This window comes from Limulus polyphemus, unplaced genomic scaffold (assembly GCF_000517525.1).
Source record: "Limulus polyphemus unplaced genomic scaffold, Limulus_polyphemus-2.1.2 Scaffold1682, whole genome shotgun sequence".
Lineage (NCBI taxonomy): Eukaryota > Metazoa > Arthropoda > Merostomata > Xiphosura > Limulidae > Limulus > Limulus polyphemus.
In genome coordinates, this window is record NW_013667292.1 from 67,088 (window position 1) to 91,214 (window position 24,127).

Sequence of the window (24,127 nt, forward strand, 5' to 3'; positions counted from 1 at the left end):
ACTCCCAACCCGCCCTAACTAGTAAATTCTAGAGCATCCGCCAAGGCACGGGATAGTTCTAAAAACTAGAGGGCGGGAGAATAGTCACGTGATCTCGATGACGCAACAATATCTTCAACTTTAAGAACTGCACAATTTGTAAATTTCGTTATTAAAAAAAACATTACACAATTCTGAGCAACTCAGAGAAAATGCTAATTTGAGAAATAACTACATTACGCAAACATCTCTTCCAAGTTTTGATTTTAATCTAATCCATGAAGTAACTTTATTTAATAATTCCAAAATAAATAAATAAAGCCTTGAAAACAGAATTTTGAATGTCTGGTGTTACCAAACGTCTTTTCATACGTTTGTTTCTTTGTTGTTAAGCGCAGAGTTACACAAATGGGCATTCTGTGCTGCATGTGCCCACCGCAGGTATCAACACCCCATTTTTCGCGTGATAGTCCTCAGACTTACCGCTGAGCCACCTGGGTTTTTTTGCAAAAATATTTAAATACGGTGATATGTCCTTCTTCCAAGTTAAAACAAGTACTCATATCATGTAGGGTTGAAAATATAGTGGAAAATGAACATTATATATACACACACATACCTTTTTTTAAAGAAATGTCGTAGCGCAAACTAAAAATCCAATTTTAAATAATTAAAGTTCTACTTCATGGACAATAATTTTAGGAATCTAAAGTCTGATATCGGTATTTTGGAGGCATGCTAAAAGTCAGAGATAGCAAGTGTTTCAGGAACTTTAGTATTAAAGTTTTTCAAAAAGTTCCAAAATATTAGTATAACATACTGCAGGATTTGATGAAAAAAAAAAACATTGAAAAGATGTGCTTGTTCGACGGCTACAAACACTAATCAACACACAGAAATGTATCTGCTAGTTACTGTATTAATTACATTTAGGAATAGCCCCTGTTAACGTTAAAATGTGTTAAGCCAGAACGTTACCGTGTTGTGAAAAGTTCTGTGATTTCTAAGAAAATGAGAAGTTGTTAGCATTTTCGATTTCCAGTTTGTTTGTTTTCGAGCCTTCTGATAATTGCTCTCTTTGCTCATCAATCATTGAATAGTTAAAGCCGTAAGATTGTTTGTTTTTTTTCTTCAAATAAATGTCAGTTATATTTATTGTTAATTGAGAATATAAATTAATTTAAAAACTGTTCACAAGCTTATGGTGTTATATCTGTGAAAAGGTGAGGACCGTGACGAAATTAAGGGAAGCGAATGTGCAGTTTGGGTGTCTGCCCACTCAGACAATAAGCACACAGAGAAACTCCGGACTGGTACTGTTGAGATTTAGTATGTGGCGCTGTTATCTCTTTATATCTGCAGAAGTATATATCAAACAGCTTTTATGTTAAAATTATCTAAATATTTAGAAATACATTTATACTAAAAATTACCTTTTTTAGATTTAGCCCCTATTTTCAATTTTGTTGGCCAGGAGACTTGTGTGTCCGTTTCTTCCATAATCTGATAAAAAAAAAAAGTTATTTAAAAGAAAATAAGTGGAAAATCGTCAAAATACTGATGTTTAGCATTGAGTAAAATGGTAAGAGCTTAAAGAATGACGTTTCAGTGCATCTACATGGACCTTTATACATGATATTAAAACATACAATCTCTAACTATATTTTAGGATAACAATAATGCTTAGTAACTAAACTTATGTGGATCAGCCTTCAACAAGTGCTCTGACGTCATTGCAGCCAACTACTTTTTGAATCTTTCAACATCGTGTCTATGAAAGGCCGTACGGGTAAAATGATTAAATCACCGTTTTCTTGAACAGTCTCGGCCGTTGAAAAGTTAACCAATTAGATCTATGATATTCTTTCACGTACTCAAAAGCCCGAATTTTTACAATGATACCGTGTTTTAATAATTTAATAGATTTTACGATGACTTGCAACTCGAAATGACTACTAAACAATAGGCACTCAAAAAAATAAACAGACTATATGAAGACAAATTCATTTACATAAATCATCCCATATCAATACAAATTATCAATATTTTTATGAAAAAACAACAACTCGTATTTAACTTTTAAGATATATATATTTGCATTTTAGATTTGCTAATTGTATATTAATGCATCGTAAATAAAACATACTGAATATTATATTTTGGCAACCGTAAAAAAAAAAACGAAGTTTAGAACGACACAATATCATCACTGCACTAATGTTGTTAACATCTCAATCCAAACAAATTGATATAAAACAATGATCAGTACACACAAGAAAAACAAATTTTGGCTATTTTACATAGAAAAGGTTAAATAAAAATTATAGTTATCTTCATATCGCAATATTATCACGTACGAAGGCACAAAATTTCCATCCAAATTTTTTGTTTATATGTTTCTCAACATTATTTATTTATTTATTTATTACACATGGGTCACCATACTTAAATAAGTTGTTTGTTTGTTGTCAAGCGCAAAGCTATACAATGAATTATCTATGAGCTATCGAAACCTAATTTTTAGTGTTATAAGCCTTCAGACTCGCCGCCGAGCCACCGTGGGTCTTTGTATATCAAGCGCAAGGCTTTCCGCAGCCAAATTAAATGAATTAAATTGTTGTTACTTATGTGAAAGTAGTTTTACTTAGAATGGTTCGTCCAACACCACTCTCTTGACACAAACATCGCGTGTCCTTGAACTGTTGGATTGTGTCCTTGTAGGAAAGAATTGTCATTACAGAAGAACAACAGTTATAATTTCGTTTCCAACATAATGGTCATTTCTTTTTTGCTGAGAAGTCAGCACAAGCTACTGTTGGCATAGGGTCTCGAATCTTGGTAGGAAATTATTCGTAAAAAAATGTGATCTCGAATGAGCCTTAGGGGTTTCTACATCAACGTATATCGCTTCATGTCTTTCAACTTTCTTTGTTTAAAAGTTACAGCGTTTAAAATGTGGAAAACCACTTGTAGAGAACCTGTATATAACGCTTTATTTCTAAAAAATTACAGGATTGAGTATCTTGCGGATAAACCTTTTTTAAACATACAAGTCAAACTCGCTGTTTTTGATCATACCTTATTATATCTTGAAGATGTATTTCGAATACAAATTTTTTTTCTCTTTAAAGTAACGCAGAACAGCGAAATGTAAAAAAAAATCCAGTTTTCTCAACCTTCTTGGTAACACAACAATGTTTCTAGGTTGTATAGGCTTAATGTGGTTCATCATTGTGTCTCCTTCAAGAATCAATCATAAGTGTTGAAAGTCATATATTTGATAAGAAACAGTTTCAGCTTACATGAAGGTGTTTGCATGGCATACTTAGAAATTATAAAATAGTTTAAATTACGTAAAAGTATCTGAAAAAAAAAAATACTCGGTGAGGTTCGTAAAAAAAAATTAACCTTCGCAATCCTTCAACTGCATAAACCAAACAACAAGTCTTTGAATGACAATTTTAAATCGTTTAGATCACGAGGTTCATTTACATCTGGTAGTAGTAATCGTGATTATGTAAAAACGTTTCCTGCACCCGTAACAGTAGCTATCATGACATGTTGTAGGTCGCTCTTACAATCATACTGTACTCGCACTTTGCTTTCCATTAACTTCATTAAAGTTGTACTTATTTCTATCCGGAATTGGCTCATACCAATAGAAGCGAAACAAATCTTTTTCTTACTATGATGAATAACATATAGATTCAGAATTTGCTTTATTTTCTTACTGGCAGCATTTTACTTTATTCCTTCGCCTCTTTCAGTTTATTCGTTCTCTCTCTCTCTCTCTCTCTCACAAACACACATCTTCCACTCTTCTTCCATTTTTTTCCGAACTCCTTTTATATTTCTTTCTTAAACACACGTCAAACTAGTCCCTTTCTTTCCGACCTTACCACCTATTTTCCGCAATTAGGATTATAATATTCCATAATCACAGGGGTCCAGTAATTTCCACAGCAGTTAAACAATAATGCAGTAGCTCACTCCAGTTATTTTCTAATGAATTAGTGTTGTAATCCCTTATACTTACCAAAAGCCAAACGCTTCCTTGCCTCTCTTAATCACAGCCGATGTTTTTGACACTTAATTTATAACATATTAGTTGACATTACGATTATGTATATCATAGTTCACTTTAAACCTGGCACGACAGCCATCATGATAAGCGAGTATTTAATTTTGTGCACGCTTCATTATACAGATTTTGGCACTACTAGAGTTTCTTTTTACCTACTTAGAAATATATATTTTTGCATTCACATGCTTTTTATAGACATTAACGTGTAATAACTTACTTTAACTGCTCGTGCACAATTTTTTCCACTACTTTCTGCAAATTCAACCTTCTTGCAACAGAGACGTTCCCGAGACACAATCTCAGAGAGGTTTTAATCAAGTAATTACAACTTTCAAAAGTTTTCTCGGCAGCTGCAACAATTACTGAAGATTTAAATAACACTTTGACAACAATGTACACATGGAGATAAACTGATGATAATAATTGATCATTTTTATGAGTACAATGCAGTGTTTCAAGAGCGTCAACATCTGGATAGAGTTAAAGATAATTCCATGTATGGTTTTAACAACTTCATTTTGTTCCACATTTGAAGTATTATAACATGACACAAAAATCTAAAATTGACATGTAAATACGGAGCACCTCAAATCTTCTATTTTCAAAGCACAGCCTACTTGTTGTTAAACTATATTCTTTTATAGAACTACCAATACACATTTTTCATCTCACACGAGTTTCTGGTAATCCTGGAACAAATTATAATTATTCTGCTAGTTGCTAGCCTTTGTTAGGGCACTTTGGAAATCATTTCAAGTACCTGCTTTATGCCATTGATTAAATTACTAGCAATATCAATTTCTACACTTAGCTTTGCATTTGATTTGTACACGCATATCATAACAAACAAAGTTACTAAATGAATTAGAAATCGGTATGATGTTACCACATCTCCTGAACATCGCGAATCAGACGAGGTAGCATTATCCATTGTAGTTTCATGTAATTTCAATAATTTATTTTGGTATCATACTGCTTTTGCATTCCCACTTAGTGCCAGAAAGAGTTTTGACAGTGAGATTGTTAATTTCAAAACAGTCCATATGCTACTTTATGCCACAAAAATAGTACAAACTCTTCACTCTTTGAAGAAAAAGCTTTTGACCAGCTGAAACAAGTTGCAGCATCATACACTACAAGGTTAAATGAATGACAGTCACAAGGAACGTCAAATATTATTTTAATTGGTTGCAACAATCAAGACGGCAAAGCCTTATGTTGGCCTGATATATCTGTGTCGTTATCATATCCTTGAACTATGAAGTCTTAAATGGTATTCCATGCTTCGAAAGCTCATCAAGAATTACTTCTGTTAGAATAAAGCCTGCGAGTTCCTCACATTAATGATGGATTATTTGTTTGGTGTTAAGCACAAAGCTACACAATGGTTTATCTGTGCTGCACCAATCACGGGCATTGAAACCCAGTTTTTAACGTTATAAGCCCTCAGGCTTACAGCTGAGCCACTGTTCAACATTTACCTCCATTCTTGGGATATTTATAAAATTATCAAAAGTTTACGTTATGGAAACAGTCCACTATTATATAATACCTTATACATTCAATCTTTAAAACTGCATTAACGACTTCTTTTGACAGCCTCTGCATTAACTCATTTTCTGATTTTAGGGCTCAAATATTGACTATTTGCTTCATTGTTTATGAGACTATGAATGTTTTCATTTATTACGGGATCAAACTTTGTCATCAATTCCGTTTGGCTAAAAATTTCTGGGATTATTTAACCAATCAGAAGTCCAGCAAAAAGCTTGATTTATCTCTGTCAAATGCACGACTTTTTCAACCATCCTATTAAATATGCCTATCAAATGCTACTTTTGAACACTGATTAAAGGCGAGTCGTAGTATATACTGTAGAATTAAAACCTGTGGGAGTTACAATTCCTTCCAAATTTGTAAGACATCACATATATAAACTGAAATTTTTTTTCGTGAAATTCTAGTTTCTTTAATATACCACCAGGAATGAAAAACAATCGTGTTCTTTTTCTGACTGATGGCCAAACAAGTTACAGGAAAAGGGAATAGCAAATCTAGTTTTAAAGAGCACACCAATCATAGACAGAACTTTTCCATATTTTTCTCTGAATATTGTCTTTCAGAGTGATTTTCTTTTGATGGAAAAATAACGCCTTTAACTTGTAGAGGTTTTTAAAAACCTAACTCTCGTTTGATAACCTATATTTTGTGGTCATGAACCAATATCCAAAACGTTGAATAGTTCCAGTATCTTACTTTGGTTAGTCGTTTCTACTTTGCTCTTTAATGATCGTCACTGTCTTTCAATTAATTTTCAACTGTTGCTTCTGCTGATGTACTAAGAATAAACAAACTTATCAAGTGCACCTTTTTACACTTTTTTTTTTGGGGGGGGGGGTTCTGGTTGCTTTCTTTTTGAAACGCCAGATTTGTATTTTCTTAACAATTCATGGTTTTGTAAACAAGTATTAATGATTGATTACTTTGATATTTCTTTTATTCCTTCTCGGTAAATTATTTATGGGTTTGAATTTTTCATTTGCCAGCTGTTCTATGCACGCTATCTACAACTGTTCTCCCACCAATTAATGCTTGTACAATGCACACGTTTTTTCGAGGTAGGTTTCGAAAGTGCTACCATTTGCAAAAATACCTACGAGTATCTTATGCAAGCTGCACAAACCAACAGACATTTGTGCAAAACACATTGAAATAAACTAAATAATTATCTCGATTCGTGTTGTACGCTAAGTAAAAAAGCCTTAAAGTTTAAAATTCATCATAATATTTTTTTCATTTCGTTTAGAGAAAAAATGCTTTTCTTGTGCTAATTAATACAAAAATTCAAACATAATAATTATAATTACTTCATATGAAATATGCTGTATATTTAAACTGAAATAAATTAACTCTAAAACTTTTCACACGGTCAAAGTGCTCGTAATCTTTGGTTCTTCTACGATGCAGAGGACTATCGGCGGCCCTGCGAGTGTTATGTTTGTTTATATCAGAGTTATATATATATAAAAATCTGTAAAGGTAACCATTGTTGTTATTAGATAAATTGGTATCTTCCAAATAAACTACCAGTATCCAGAATAATAAGGTTAGGAAAACACGTAGGTTAAACAAATCAATTTAACACAAAAGTATGATACCCTATAATCCGAATGCTTTCGAAAGATGGACCTTTCGTCTTCAGGAGCAAATTGGAAACGACCATGTAAAGCAAAGTGCGAGATAAAGTGATGTTGAAGTGACGTCACGAAGGCCACCATGGCAACCCGGAAGTGTTTTAAATAACTTTCAATGTATTGTTACAAGTGTCTCACTTCCCGTGCAACACGACCAGAAACAAGTATGTTAGAGATATTTTGTTTTAAAAAGGAAAAGCGGTCAAGAGGAACGACACTGAGCATTGATAAAGTAGAATAAAGGTGAGATATGAAAATTGATTAAAACATATGTTAGGCAGACAGATCTAAAAAAGTGGAATATTAGCATTAAAAATTTAAAAAAAACGTGGAAATTACCATAAATAAATAATAAGTATTAAAAATATAAGGGAAAAAGTAGAGAATTTACAATAAGAAAATCTAACAAAGATCTAACCAATGATCGGAAATCACAAATTCAATGATCTAGATTTATTCCACAAGATTGGGCAGTTTCAAGACCAATGAGAGTCACATCATTATTAGAATGACCGGGTTGGTTAAAGTGTTTGGCAACATGGAGGTCCGTTTCGCTGTTAATACAAAATTTATGATTGCAGAAACGCTCCCTGGGAGTTTTGCGAGTCTGTCCTACATATTGGTGATTTCATATTTTACGCTATATAAGGTAATACGTATTTTGTGTTGTGCAAGTAATTTCTTTAGAAATTTTATAGTTTTTGGTCATATTTGTTTGAGAAAAAGTCCGTAGTTTTACGAACTTGTAGGTTAGACAATGAGCTTTATGACTACCATTCTGTGGTGGTGTGTAATTCACTTTTGCATAAACAAGGTTATCTTTAAAACTTCTGCTCTTCCAGAAGGAGACAACGGGATCATTCAGTTACAACAGATGAAAATGTTTTGTTTTTCAGAATGCGTCAAACGCTTGAGTTTAAATTGTTAAGTAATAACAAGAGGAATTCTGTTTGAAACTTTAGAATTACACCGTTTAAGAATGGCTTTCCGATTTCTCTATCAATTTCGGTATCTCCATATCCTCTTTGTAACATGGTTTTAGGTCCTTGGTGTGGTTTCTCTAATTTGTTTCATCTGCAAAGATTTTCTTCATTAGGAGAACTTAACAGTGAGTAATATTCCGTTTAGTTGAGCAGGGTAGCAACTTTTATAGTGAAGTTATTGTGGTGTGTTGGTAGGTTTTCTGTATAAATCAGTGTGTAATATTCCGTCATTTGAAAAGACGGTGATGTCAAGAAAGTTCATTTGGGCAGGAGAGTGATTGAGGGTAAACTTGATTGTTTTGTGAAAGATACTTGCATAAGAAATAGTCTTAAGTAATTCAGAACCAGCTGTCCAAATGAAAAAAATATCTGTAACGTTTCCATGCATGAGGTTTTACGGGACTTTGCTGTAAAAGCTGGTTTTCAACATGACCCATAAATATATTGGCATAGTTAAGAGCTATTTTGATAACCATTACAGTACCGTTAACCTGAAGGTAGCGTTCGTTATTGAATTTGAAGTTGTTTAGAGATAAAACACGGCTGGCGAGATCAATTATTTTCTGACATTCTGATGGGTTAAAAAGGGTTAGAGCAGATTTTTGAGTGTCAAAACATTCATCATGTAGAATATTAGTAGACAGGGAAAAAAACATCCATTGTACACAGAAGGCTGTTAGGTAGTAAATGTCCGTTGGTATTGATTTCCTCTATGATATTTAGAAAGTGAGTCGTGTTCATGTAAGAAGGGAGAGTACAGGGAATACTTTTTGTGGTGATCGACAAAAGAAGACAACAACTCAGTAGCTATGTTTGTGTTAGAAATTATGGGTTGACAGGATTATTAGGTTTGTATCTTGCCGTCGCCTACCATATTTACCAAATCTGAGATTACCTAATGTATTCTTAACGAACAAACTTAACAAATTTAACATACAACTACAGGCTGATCACGTAGCGCATGCGCATAAGCGATCGTGCACCCGTACGTGATATGAGGGCGGTTTCTTACTTGGCAACTCACAGAGCGTGCTGGTAACCATAGAATATGGATCCTAGTGTATTGTTAGCTCATTAGTAGTGTTGCAAAATGTTTATTGTTATTACCAAGATTATAAATAAAACTAAGAAAAACGCTTTTAGCCAAGGAATCATGTGCACTTAGATTTGCACAAGGTGAAGGCAGGAGAGAACTATGTCTTTCCAACAACATTGGTCAGTCAGATTGACAAATTTGTGGTTGTGTGAAAATTTTGTTTTTACTCTAACGACTTTCTTAATTTTTTTATGGCTTGTTACTCTGCACTTGGTTTGTTTACTACTGAACACTGGGTATAAAGTGCTTATAAAGTTGTTTTTTATATGCTGTTTGCAGTGTATTTGAGATTTTAATTTGTATTGCACATCTAGCCAATTCCTACTATAAGAACTACCATATGTACGATAAATGTGGCAAAGTAATTATCATGTTAGGTGAATACAGTGATTGTACGCCAAAAAAGACATTAATGACTGAAAGAAGAAAAAAAGCTGTACCCTTGCATTCGAATTTCCAGGATATCTAACTTTCTTACTTCGTTTATTCATCTTATGTTATCAGGAATTCAGATAAACCATAAGTAATTAAAGTGTATACATGGAACAATGGGATGCTCAATTTTAGCAAATTTTCATTAAATTGTTTGATGTGGATGAAACAGAAAATATAACAAAATTTTGTATTGTATTACGAGAAATACAAATACCTACATTCAGGTACCATTCGAATATCAAGAAATTATTTGCGACAAGCGATCACTAAGTACAACTTGTAATCCTCATTAAGTACTGTGGTACTTAATAGTAGGGATCGTAATGAAACAAAATGGCGGCCTTTAACCACCTTTAAAATGTCTGAATATTAACAATGACCATTTCACAGTATTGTCTGAGTAAAACTAAAGCTTATTACTCCCCTTGCCCCTGATGGGGGAGGGTATTGCAATCGGTTCCGAGTGTGTGCCTGTCTGTCTGTTTCCGCGAGCGTATCTCGAAAATTAATAAACCGATGTACACGAACATTTTAAACGAGATGGGAAGTGAGTAAAGGACAGTCTTTCCTAAGTTTGGTCGGAATCCAAATCCGAATTTTAGATCACTTTGAAGCATTTTCTAATAATGGGGGAGATAGGGCATTTTCGCAGTTTGAGGTTAATAACTGTGAAATGTGATCGGATTTGTACAAAATTTAATGGGCACATTAAGGTTGAGACTCCTCATCACACTACAAAAAATAATCCGGATCGTTGATCATTCTGGATCTGGGAAATATTTTCTGAGTTTTTGAAGGCGAAATTCAACGTTATCCAATATAAAAACATGCATCTCGAAAAGGAGCTGCGGGGTGATGGTATGCAATCTCTCTGATTGCTCTTGTTGTACTTAAAGCCACCTAAAACGCTATATATCGGTTTATGGAGTGAAAATCAAAATTTCACTATTTCAACGAATTTTCATCTAAGTAAGTAAGTGACATTTTCAGACAAATGACGAACCTTATTGCTTTAATGTTTTCACAGAATTCTTCCGTCTGGGGTCCCAATGATTCCTTTCTTCTACCGAAAAGGATACTAGTATTGTATAAAATGGACGATGCGCTACTTTGGGCATATAAATAGATTTGAGGTTGGTAGAGATCGTGATAAGTAATAAAATCGAATCGTGTATACGCGAGCCCCACGCTTGGTATTGCTGGCGCACAAATATATAGCTAATAAAACGGAAACAAACAGGTACATTAAAGATTAAATTTGAAAACGACAAGTAGGGATCGATATATACGTAATCTAGCAAGTTATAGTAATATAGAATGTTTTAATGCTACAAAAAGTATTGAAACAAGAAAGTCGAAACTACAGAAACTGAGTTGCTTAAAATTAAAACAAAATTATCCATACTTTAGCTCAGACTAACATAATTACAGTGCATGGAATTCTGAAGAGATGTACATTTTTTGTCTGATTTGCAATGTCAATACGTTTCCATATTAAAGTATCTATTTCTTTTGGAATCTGGTTCATATATTACACTCCTTACTCACTTTTTGGAAGAAATATTCTGCAGTTCTTGGACCACCATCAGACGCTGTTCCTATAAAAAGAAGCATAATTTTACTACTAGACTATAAAAAAGGACGAAAAGAGATGCTACTATAGCAACAGCTACTATCATCATCATCACCGTTTTAACTTCCGTTTATTTGCAATTGGCACCATTTATTATAAATAACGCTTTTAAACTAATAAAGTACAAAATACCATTACATAACATTTTTGGAGCAAATATAATAGGAATGAAATAAATTCCAACAATCAAAACTAACACATTATAACATAAATTTAAGGTACTCTTTTGGAAAACCCAACTTATTAAATTATTATTATTTGCTGAACAAAAACGTGGATAGATATAAATCATTTAGCATGAAATTATGTTTTAGTGAATCATTAAAACGGTGATGATGATAGTATTTGTATAGACCCCACGCAATAGTGTAAATAACTTTATAGACAACACGCTACAGTAGCACCCAAAACTATTTACAGAAACATATACTGTTGAAGTCTGTTTTTTTTTAACTTTATTTTTTCATTGTTGTTTGGCACGATGGAGGTTTGAAATCAGTGATATGTGTGGGTTAAGGCCTGGAATTTTCTACAAACTCTTAGAAAAGATTAAGCAGTATAAAATCAAGTAAGATTAGAGTAAGGGGATTATTAGGTCAGTCAATTAATGATAACGAAAATGCTTTATTTCTTGAAATTTCAATTTCCTAACTTTGCAGATAAACTACGTCTAACAAAGTCCACTTACTCTTTTCTTAACTGTTTTTCTATCGTAACACAAGCTCATTATTCACGGCACTGAACTGAGCAACTGACTGAAATAACAATAAAGTTAACTAATTCATGTACTGATTACTTAGTTAATTCTAGTGGTTAGTGCTTTGGACTCGTAGTTGAAAGGTCGTAGGTTCGAGTCTTGTCCAGGGACACGGTGTTCTGACCCTAAATGTGGCTCTTTACCCATTTACTTTAGCTTACCTTGTAATATAATGGGTACCAGAGGGTAGTTAGATGTATACTTGTAGCGCATGTGCAATTTCTACACATTCGTATGTGGAAATACAAAAATAGAAACGTTAAATTGCCTCCTAAACTTTCAAGAAGATGCTAGTCATTAAGGATACGTCTGTCACGTTTCGTTAAATTCCCTTCCAGCTAAACAAAATTTATGACAACTGATTTTGAATGGAAGTAAGCTTTTAAAAACACACCGCAACAAAATCAAAACAATTCGTTTTCATTCAATCAAAAAATAACGTTTTAAATAATTATATTAGGATGTGAAACAGTTATTTCAGTGAGATAACATCTGAAAACTGAAATTCAATACTAAGTTTCGAAAATATATATAATCTTGAATCTAAATGTATCGGAATCCGCAGTTTGGCGCGTTTTCGTTTTAAATCGGTTTTCACATTAGGGAACTTTTGTCGCAGCCATTTGCGATAGCAATTTTCGGTTTAGCGCGGTTTTGAAATAGAAAATGGGACTCTCCAACGCAGCTGTGCATGCGTGAGATGCGCCACATGCTCACTTTATCTTTGAAAGCTATTATTAAAGTAGGAGGGTACTTATCACGTCAGGTCTTCAGTGCTGATGAGACTGGCCTTTGTTTTTGCAATAAATAATTAACAGTACTTTCGATTCTTCTAAAGAAAAACATGTACCTAGTTTTATAGCAGCAAAGGATAGGTTAACCCTTCTTTTTGGGGTCAATGCTAAAATAAATCTTAGGTTGAAACCTGTGCTTGTGTATCATAGTGAAAATCGGAAGAAAATCAACTTTATTTAATACATGTTATCTAATGCTATGTGATAACAGTGCACGATATCGTTGCTCAAAAAAAAAACGGCTGTGAAATAAATCAACCAGTGTAAAGTCTGAAGTATCAACAATGCTTGAATCATTGCATAGGCTATACAGGTAGGCTTAGGCTTCATTAGTTTATGATCTATACTGAGGCGGTAAGACTACACCAGGCATCGCGGGCCCCGGGACATTGCCCCGCGCTAGTTACGTTCCGATAAAAAAGAGCCCCGATCATTTCTTTGCCCCGGGGCCCCTGAACTGCTTGTTCCGCTACTGGATCTATATATCGGTATGATCTTACTTTCAGGTTTATTTAATGTTATATATACACTTCTTTAATGTTTGAGTATTTATTAATATCGTAAAATACGCTTAAAAGATTCTACGTCCAGTAAATTTTCGGTCAGGAACACATGAGAAATTGATTTTCGTTTAACACCGTTTTTCAGGAACATACTAACCGCGCTAAACGAACGATACCGGAAGTAGTTTATATTCGTTCAAACCGCGCTAAACGAAGAATATCGGAAGTAGTAGATGTCCGTTTTCGGTATTTGTATAAAAGTAGTTATGATACTACACATACATACACATTGTATAACGAGAGATCCGGCATGCATTAAGAAAGCTATCAGATTCAACAAACAGACCTACAGTTTTAACTCTAACGCCATTTTTTGTTTCTGACACGAAATATAATGGGTTTATTTTTCTGTAATGATAAACAGACCTACAATTTCAAATCCAAAACTGTTTTCGCATCTCAAATGCAATATCACGTCACCTCTACCCCATAAAGAACTTGCATGAGACTTTTTCTACGAACTTGTGAAAGTTCATATTCGGAAGTATATAAAATGACGAATTCTTACAATGCTTGTTTTTTACATTATATACCCATCACGAATGGAATATCAAACATGACCAGAGGCATGCGTGTGTGTGTGTGTGTGTGTGTTATACACAAAAAATGTTGCACAAGTCTAACAAATGAACCGTTGTCATTATAGTCGTTGAAAGAAACCCCTATACAGTCTGAACAAACATAACCAAATTTCGAGCAGTAATACGCTTAACATCCTTGTGGTTTTAGATTTCTCTTCTGATGATTAGCCGACGTAATCAGATAGAACAAAACCTGTCAGGCTGCATGGGCTTATTTCTGTCTTGAGACCATAACGTAAACTATCCAGTCACATCTTTCTGAAACCCCATACGTTTAACTCTTTCATAAAAGCATTTGTTCACTTAATCTTTTTTTTTTTTTTGCCCTTCCTTTCTAATAAAGGATTCATTCAGTTGCTATGTCAGCGCTATTTCCTTTTCGCAAGATCTGAAGGAACCAGATGCCCTTGGTGTCTAGCTTGTGTCACCGATCCCTTCCCGCCTTAAAAGCTCTGGTCATGTTCGAGATACGACACTACAGAGTTTCATGCAAATATCTCATCAAGAAAATCAAGTGTTTCTCATATAATAGCAGCCACTGCGCAATGAGCAAGAAAAAGTTTGCCTACTAAAGCTTCAGATAACACTCTTGAAGAAATGGAAGGCGTTTTTTGTTTTCATCATCTGACCTCACTCCTTGTTTTCTGGTCTAAACTGCTGCTGCTTTAAATAGTCGTTACTTCACTTTTTGTACGTGGAAAATGTATATGGATCACATTTTTAAAGTATAACACAATTGATCTCATATAAATAAATGTTAGCACTGTGCTACTGTTCCTCGAAACTGTTCAGCTTTTTTTCTTTTTTAATTTGCAACCTGGGCATCATAAACACAACTGCCTTAGAGTTAGGGGGAAAACTTGGGACAGAAACTCGACTATATGTTTATGAGGCCACGGTGTATATACGACAATATAAGACGTTCTAAGCTCCTAATAATATCCACACAGAGGTGAGCTACAAATTATCTTTAGTTTTATTTTATACTAAGGACGGGTACCCGTTAAAAAGCTTGAATTGTATAAATGGCAATATTAGATAATGTTCCATTTTTTCCTTTGTTACAAGGTCCCTAATGACCTCATTAGATGCTTTGCATGCCCTGCTTTGTGAAAGGAAATAATTGACTTGTTTGCTTGTTGTTAAGCGCAAAGCTACACAAATGGATTATCTGTGCTGTGCCCACGCAAGTATCGAAAACCGATTTATATCGTTATAAGCCCGCATAATTATCGCTGAGCTACCAGGGGAAGGAGGAGGCTGACTCATTTAATTGATTAAGCATTTGTTTATTTAAATTAAAGGCAAAATGTCTAAAAAAAAAGCAGAAATGTGTCCTATTTCAGGGTCTTTTTACATACCCCTTCTAATAGCAAAAATCTTAAATCAAAATAGTCCATTGTTTGGTTTTTATAGAGCCGGGATTCTTTACAACAGGTGTCTGTGACTTATTGGCGATAAATTTGAAGAATAAACGGACAGCGCACAATCCACTTATTTTAAAATAATATATTCAAAACAAGTCAACAGTATGTGAAAAAATTCGTTACACCATTGGTTATCACAGTTGTACCCAGAGATTGAAATAATTGCCTCCTTTTCAAGCCCAAACAAGCGGGTTCAATTGACAAGATAAATTATTCCTCTTTATCTCTGTTATTACAATACCACTGGAAACTCACTTTAGAGATTGCCCGTTATGGCTAAACTAACAATCAGACAGTGTAGCTTCACTTTCACTAATTTATTAGTTGGTCACGAAATTAATGCCGCGTTTTGGAACACCTTCATTAACCAACCCCTCAAAAACGCACATCACTTATAATAATTAAACGAACAGCCTACACGTTACGTTAGTGTAGCCTATATAATATGTAAAGTTTAGTATACTCTAATCTCTTATAGTGATGGCACACGACGAGGCACATATTCTACATGCAATGCTGTTTGAAGACAAGATGGGAAACAACGCCTCTGTAGCCATAAAGAATATCACAGAGGTTTATGGAAATGTTTTGAACGTTGGTAAATGTCAACGATGGTTGAGCAAATTTCGTTCAGGTGACTTTAGCCTTAAAAACTGTAATGGCAGGGGCCGACATTTTGGAATTGATATTGATGCTCTGAAGACGCTTGTTGAGTCTAACCCAAGGCAATACACTCGTGAAATAGCCCTGAAATTGCATATCTCTCACGAAACAATGCGTAAATATCAAGGAATATGGGAAAACTCCTTAAAGGTGTTTGGGTGCCTCCGATGATTATCGTTTCCAACGTGTGAACGTTGCTTCGTCTCTTCTAGCGCGTAATGTGCGTGAACCATTTTTGGACAGAATTGTTATCGGTGATAAAAAGTGGATTCTCTATGCGAACAATGGCGCAGTCATAGACAAAAACCACTTTCGACCCCAAAACCTGGACTCTATCCGCAAAAAGTGATGATTTGCATTTTGTGGGACATCAAAGGAGTAATTCATTTTAAATTCCTCAATCCACAGCGAACTGTCAATGCAGAGATCTACAGTCAGCAACTGGAACATTTAAATCAAACCTTTCATCAGAAACGCCCTTCACTCGTCAATAGAAAAGGTGTTTTTCTTTTCCATGACAATGCATGTCCACATGTGGCACGTTTGACGTAACACAAGATTGTGGAGTTAGGTTGGGAAATTCTCCCCCGCCTATCATATTTTCCAGATATGGCACCATCAGATTACCATCTTTTTTTCGTTTGCTGCAACACCATCTTAATGGGATACCTATGCAAATGTGGAAGGTGTTAAAGAAGACATCGATATGTTTTTGCTTCAAAGCCAAGTGATTTCTTTAATCAGGGAATTAACAACCTGATTGTAAGATAGAGACTATTTCATTTAATAAACGTTTTGTTTTGATATACAAGTAGTTCGGGTTTTTTCATCTAAAAAAGAAAAGCGACTTTAATTTCTTGACTTTAACTTCGTTTCACTAACTTCTTTGCACTTTGTATCTGCACGTATTTATAACACGCGACAGAAAAATCTAGAAATATCTAGCCCTCTAGAAACAACAATATTCACATAACGAGAAAAATTTAGAAGCTTCGAGTAAGATGACGTCAACAGTATTAAAAAAGCCTAGTACCACAATTAAACTGCATACACAAGGAATGACTGGCACCGAGTTACGTAACGAAATTTGTCATAACTATCGCTTTTAAAAAATTAATAAACAATAAATATTATATCACTAATTAAACTAAATGATATTTCTTAAACTAAACAGTATATCCAACATCCATGTACACCATGGAACAGTTTCCAGTTATAATACAAAAATTATAATAATCGAGCCAGTCAACTGTGGGTGATGCAAGCCATAAGCCTCTAAACAACTTCAGGAGTTTTTATCTCCCTTCTCATAATGGATCATCTTCATAGTAAAAGTTTCCTGAACGCAATTTGCCCACTTACATTCCCTTTGTGTTTAGGCAGTAAAACACTTTCAGAGTTACCAATTCACTAGGTTATTTAATAGAATAATAAAGCTACCAAAAAAAAACAGAAACTACTTCTGATTTCTCAAAACACAGAATGCTTTCATACTGTCAGCATAACGTTGAATAAAAATATTTAAAAGTGAAACTTTCCTTTACCCAAGCATCAATACACTACACTTCTCGTGTTGTCATGAGAAATGTTTATTTTTACCTAAGTATCCAAAGTATTCTGTAGCAGATGCTAATTAATATCTAATGGAAATGTGAGTAGACATAATTAAATCATGAAATTTCGAATTTTGTTGAAAAAAGCACGTGACCAAAACAATACAGCTGACGAGTGTAATGCTGAGCCTAAGCAATTAAATCATACAAACTTGAATACTGTTGAAAACACTAAACAACTTGCACGTGGCCAACACAATACAGCTACATAGTGTAAAACCCAAGAGCGTAGTGCTGTCGGAGTGCAATGGAAAACTTTTACAGCACCAGAAATTGGAGCAGAGTCCCGACAAATTCGAAAAATATGCATGTCAAAATAAGGTATTCAGTTTAAAGTGTCTTTCCTAACAGAACTTTGTATTTCAGACAACATTAGATGTTTGTGATGTCTAATTTCAGCTAGTAGGCCTCTCGCAGACCGCCCAGCATACACGCTGTCACTTTCCCTCAGGACCTGGCGTCAGGCACTGTGCGATTACTCCCGGCTCAAGAGCATTAAAGCATTAGAGCGTTAAAATGGTGAATGTCTTTGTCATGTCACGTGGTTATTAAGACGTACAAATATGGTATTACAAGACATAATACCATAATACTCTGAATTTAATACACATTTTTAAACGTCATTATTTACATATAAAATACGAAGGTCGCTTTTTTGTTATTCGTGTTGGCAGGACAGGGTGTGTGCAAACTACTATACAATTCAATGTTGCTAATACTGTAGTGAAGTTAGAAATATAGTAAATAAACAAGACACGCGTTTTTAAAACTTGTTTTTAATGTTAATGATTTATATATTGCACCTAGTTTTTCTTTGTTGTTGTTGTTTTTTCCTTGATGCTTAATACAAAGGAAATTAAGTTGCGTGTTTTCTCTCAGTAATATATGTATATTGAGTTTAGTTCTAATGTAAGTAGTCTCATATGATTAGTGCTGCATACATTTTCTATATTTCTAATGGACCCACAAAAATGGAAATTAAGTTCTGAATACGAAATCTTTGCCCTGATGGTGACATCACACCCTGACAAATTTCAGCAGAGTTCCGGCACAATAAAATTTAGCACTACACCACTGGTAATACTGAACCAAAACAATTAACCCTTCAACTGTGGTTGACATTATATGATGCAAGCCTTCTGCGCGCAACATTTTGAATGGCCCGCCACAAAAATTCGCGAATCTTTGCGCATGAGGTGGTTGGCAGATTCACTCAAGCCGCAAACAAATGGTTAAATCATGGAAACCTGAATACTGTTGAAACCACTCAAAAGTAAGAACGTGACCAACATAATACAGCTGACTAGTATAATACTGAAAAAAAAAGACTATTAAATAATGTCCGTTTTTATAAATATTTCCAATGTAGACACCTAACAAGTAAAATACAAATCCATGAAATTAAATAAGCCTGTAAATTCTGCTTAAACAATTTCAATGTGGACACTTGACCAGACTAATAACTGTTTAATATTGAAAGAAGGTAAGTAAATTTACAAATACCAACAAAAACAATTCCAACATTAGAACACAGGTAAAGAAAATCCATCCAGTGTTAACTTGTGTTCGAGCTCATCGGGTATATCCCCAGTACCATCCCACAAACTGCAGAATTGCCAGTGTCTAGAAGAATAAGTGAAGTGGTTGTAATTCACATTAGTTGACACACAAATTCATGCACCAACAGATGGAAGAAGTACTCATCATGGGTACTGAAACGAAATTTTGAGCATTGTAAGCCCTCAGACGTACCACTGAGCCACCAGGGTGTTGAAAGACAGAGAAAGAGCATCAGTTCAAATGTTGAAACTGGCTGTGGCCCTAGTATAATTCAGTGGCATGTAAACCACTCAGATATGGTTGGAATGGACCTTATCTCGATCTGTTGTGACATAATCCATCAAAGTAAGAGATTCAATGGTCATATGGCTATATAATACTGGTTTGACCGGGATGTGGAGAGTGAACAAAGTGTAGTTGCAGACAATGCTGAGAGAGAGAAACGTTGAGTACTATTCTTACCTGACAGAAGAGGAGGTGAGCAACAGTGACCCTTCTCTAACTGTTCACAGAGAGTCAGAGGAAAAGGAACCATTGCCTGAATAATACACGCATATGCACAAGTGCAGCAAGCAATGACACAAGTCCAAAAGTTAAATAATTCGTTAATCAAGAAATCATTGATTGAAAAGGTGTTAACCTATACTTTTTAAGATACCTTGAAAAAAGATGAAGAATTTCTGCAGTATATATGTAGTTACACTCAAACGTTTTGAAATTCACTAGGTTTAACAGAATAGACGTAGTATTTTGTACATAAACACCCAACTTCCTCAAACTGTCCAAAGTTGCAACAAAGAAGCTCATGCTTTCAGCCTCATCCTTCAACTATTCAGGTGTATTGCCTTCACTCATACTGCGATGTCCAATGTTATCCAAACTTTGTGTTTTAGCTAAAAGAAACAAACATCATCAAAACGAAAATCAAGAGGTATGATACTTGTATATCAAAGGGATCACACATATGCAGACACACCTCTGGAGCAAGGTCTTGGTACATCTTTGATGCTAGTAAGGTTTGAAGTGACCAAAAACCTAGTTTGCAAAGCCACTGAACGAGAGGATGAACTCGAACCCACAGGTGTCTGTCAAAGGAGTCTTACCCAGCAAGGAAGGACAGATCGATAGTTTCTCCAAAGACTCACCTACTGTGCAACTGAAGGGTATCTGAAAAACTAGCTGACCATCATTACTACCTCAAAGCTTTCACTGGAAGAATGGCTAGCATACAAAAAGTTACCAGTGACGCCTACAGCCCTGACTGTCATCTTGGAGGAATATGACTCCAGAGCTATGGGACCTGCGATGACTGCATCATTACCAGGCATAGATTATGCAGTGGATTAGTACTTTTCAGTTCAACTTCCATGAAGATGACTGAAAAATGAGAAGGAACAAGCTGACATCAGGGGAGCAGAGGAACTATGCATGGACTGGACAGCACTTGCAGAATGACATCAGGAACTAACCTGGACCATCAAGATTATTTAAAAGAAAGCAAGTGAATGAACTAAATCAACAATAGTACAGAATGACCTACTTACTATCCAGCTTCAACTTATATCATCAGAGCTCCTAGATGTAAATATCTCCATATGGTTGAGTACATTATACTAAAATTATTTTTGTTATGCAAAACAGCAGGTCTTTTGAAAACTATAGTCAGTATAAGTAGCAGTGGAATGCTACGTATTAGAAGTAGATTTTTACATTGTATGACATTATGTAGATAGTATGATGTTACCAAAAACTTACTGCTTTTGGAAAGGGTATGTAAAAGCCATTTCTAATGAAGAATATTCATACTTTCAGATCATAAAGATGTGTTAAACATGAAAATTTAGAATTTCCAAGGTGTGAATGTCCATTATACTTAATGGTATCTAGAAAATAAAATAATATGCATCAACTTGTGGACCAGAACCATTCAGAGAGAGATCTGCAACAAGTCATACCCAGCTGTGGTAAGCAAAGTGACAAGTGAGAATCAGCGAACACAAAGATCAGTAGCAAAAGCCATCCACGTGTACTAGCCAATAGTACACAGTATAATCAAGACGGATCTCCATCTGAAAAAAAAAATACATAAATCCTGCTTTTCTTCCATGGCATATCCATTCAACTGTCGAATACCTAGAGCAGCTGGATAATAAAGTGTGTGTTCATGCTATTCTATACAAGAATATTCTATGTCTATGGATTTTTTACATGATTGAAATGTTGTAAATGGCACTGAGAAACAGTGATCATCATACAAAAAATGCATTATAGAAAGCATGCAGGTAGGAATGGTGTGTCCTAGATATGAAAGTTACGAGGGAGTCTTTTTGTAATGGTGATTATACTGCAGAGCTATCGTAAAGATACATGGTCGTCAAGAAAAAGAACGTGCTGACATGGACAGTATCCAGGTGGTGAGGTTCCAAAATTGGTTTAACATAATGCCCTCAATCTCATTATCATTTTCTAATTTAAATAGAGAGTTTGACTGTTACTCCAAATTACAGCCATGTCTTACCTCCTCCATTCAACCTGTGACAAATCATTACACTTGTCCTTCTACATACTCAGTCTCACCAAACAAGCTCTCTCTTTCAGCCATAGAGGCGTTATTAAGTGATGGTCAATCCCACTATTCGTGGAATAAGAGTAGCCCAAGAGTTGGTGGTGAGAGGTGATGACTAGCTGTCTTCCCTCTAGTCTTTCTCTGATAAATTAGAGACGGCTAGCGCAGATAGCCCTTGTGTAACTTTGCGCGAAATTACAAACAAACCTTCTACATACTACATACTCGAAGACGTTGTGGAGATCAGACGACTTTGTATTAGGTAATAGGTGTATTTAAAAATACCGGCAAATTACATATTAATCCACGATCCCTAAACCGAAAAATCTGTTATCGAAAAGAAAAACATTCTTCCTCAAACAAACAAAAAGCAATCGTCGAGCTGGAACAATATTGTGGCTCAAACTCTACGATTAAACTGACATCTTATTATCAGGCAAATAAAATTAATGAAAAAACTAAAATAACATTTTCGCTGATAAAGACAACAATCAATTAACCTAGAACCTTAAGAATATTCTCACTGCTAAAGACAGTTAACAAACTGGACGAACATTCTCGCAAAGACTACACTCTTCTGAAGAATGAAGAACCTTAGGAATGTTACGTCTTTAGTCATTAGTTAATTTCCCGTAAAAATTCTTTCCGAAGAAACTTTAACGATACAAGTCCTTTCTTAAATAAAAATAGTTTATTCTTTCTCACTAAAACTTTGTAATACAGTTAATTTCCACAGTCACGCTATTGTAATTGAATTGCAGACAGAGATAGAGACGACAATTGAGTCAAGCGCGTGAATCGTTCGTTGTTGTGAATTTTCCATTGTTGCCGTCACTTCTTGGCGGTCTTATATACGTGAATACCGCATATCTAGTAAACACTCGAACATTCACAAACCTTCGAGAATATGACGTGTTACTAGCGTCACGTGACCCCCGCTGTCGTAACAGGAATATTCTCACTGCTAAAGACAGTCAGTTAACAAACTGGACGAACATTCTCGCAAAGATTACACTCTTCTGAAGAACCTTAAGAATATTCTTATTCACAAAGAAAACAACGAGTTAACGAAATAGACGAATGTTATCATTGATACACACAATTAATTATTAATCTAGAAGAATATTGTCATTGACACAACAATCAATAATCTATAGTAATATCACTGATACATGCAACAATTAACAATCAATCTAGAAGTATATCACCATTGATACACATAACAATCGTTTAATAATCTAGAATATTATTACCACTGATACACACAACAATCGTGTAATAAGCTAGAAGAATGTTACCATGGAGAGCAATCATTTAAGCGGAAAAACATTCTTACAGTCTGACAACATTCAAACGAACTAGGACATTATGTTGCTAATACAGATGACAGTCAGTTAATGAAATGAAACAATATACTTTTTGACAAAGACGACATTGATTTAACGAAACATAAGGTGACCATTCGACCCATTTTCTGTTGGTGAGTTTCGAAAAAATTGAAAGTTATCCCGAACATCTGGTTGTTCCGATTTTGAGATATATATACATATATATTCCGTAAAATTTCACAATTTCACGCTAAATCAAATCCCGGTTGTTAAACTACTACTCTATTAGTTCTTTCCTATCGTTGTCTATACCAGATTTTACGTTGTCGTAGAATTTAGCAAAATAACCAGTTTTTTTTTTTTCAAATTTTTCTGAATGCATACGTGTGGAAGCAGAAATGACAGGTTCGTCAAATGAATAATATGCCCAGTTTCTCTCCCCCCCCAAACAAAAATGGTCACTTGAAATATAGCTAGTGACAAACTAAGGAGATGGAACAATATACCTACCGACACATATTACAAGAATTTAATGAAACAAACAAAATACGCAGTGTCACTGGTGACAGTCAATTAACGAAATGGATAACATACAATGGGACGATATACCCACTAACAGACAAATTAGAGTCAGCTAACAAAACAGTACCCTAATGGCACCGACAGCAATAAAAAAATGCACAAAAAACTTGCTTTGTGTTTGTGTGTGTGTGTGTGTGTGTGTGTGTGTGTGTGTGTATATATATATATATATATATATATATATTATTATTATTACTAACAACTATTACTTATTTTATTCTACTACTTCTGTATCTTATTTCTAGTTACTTTAACTGTCACTACTTCGTATTACTACTATTACTTAGTT

General features: G+C 34.7%; 1 protein-coding gene across 1 annotated transcript in view; it reads right to left on the reverse strand.

Annotated features, from left to right (window-relative positions):
• LOC106464542 (protein bicaudal C homolog 1-B-like) overlaps positions 1–24,127 on the reverse strand; it is a 63,173-nt gene that overhangs the window by 30,641 nt on the left and 8,405 nt on the right. The window contains 2 exon segments of the mRNA XM_013924686.2: positions 1,413–1,482; positions 11,320–11,369. Of these exon segments, the coding sequence (XP_013780140.2) occupies positions 1,413–1,482; positions 11,320–11,369 (120 nt within the window).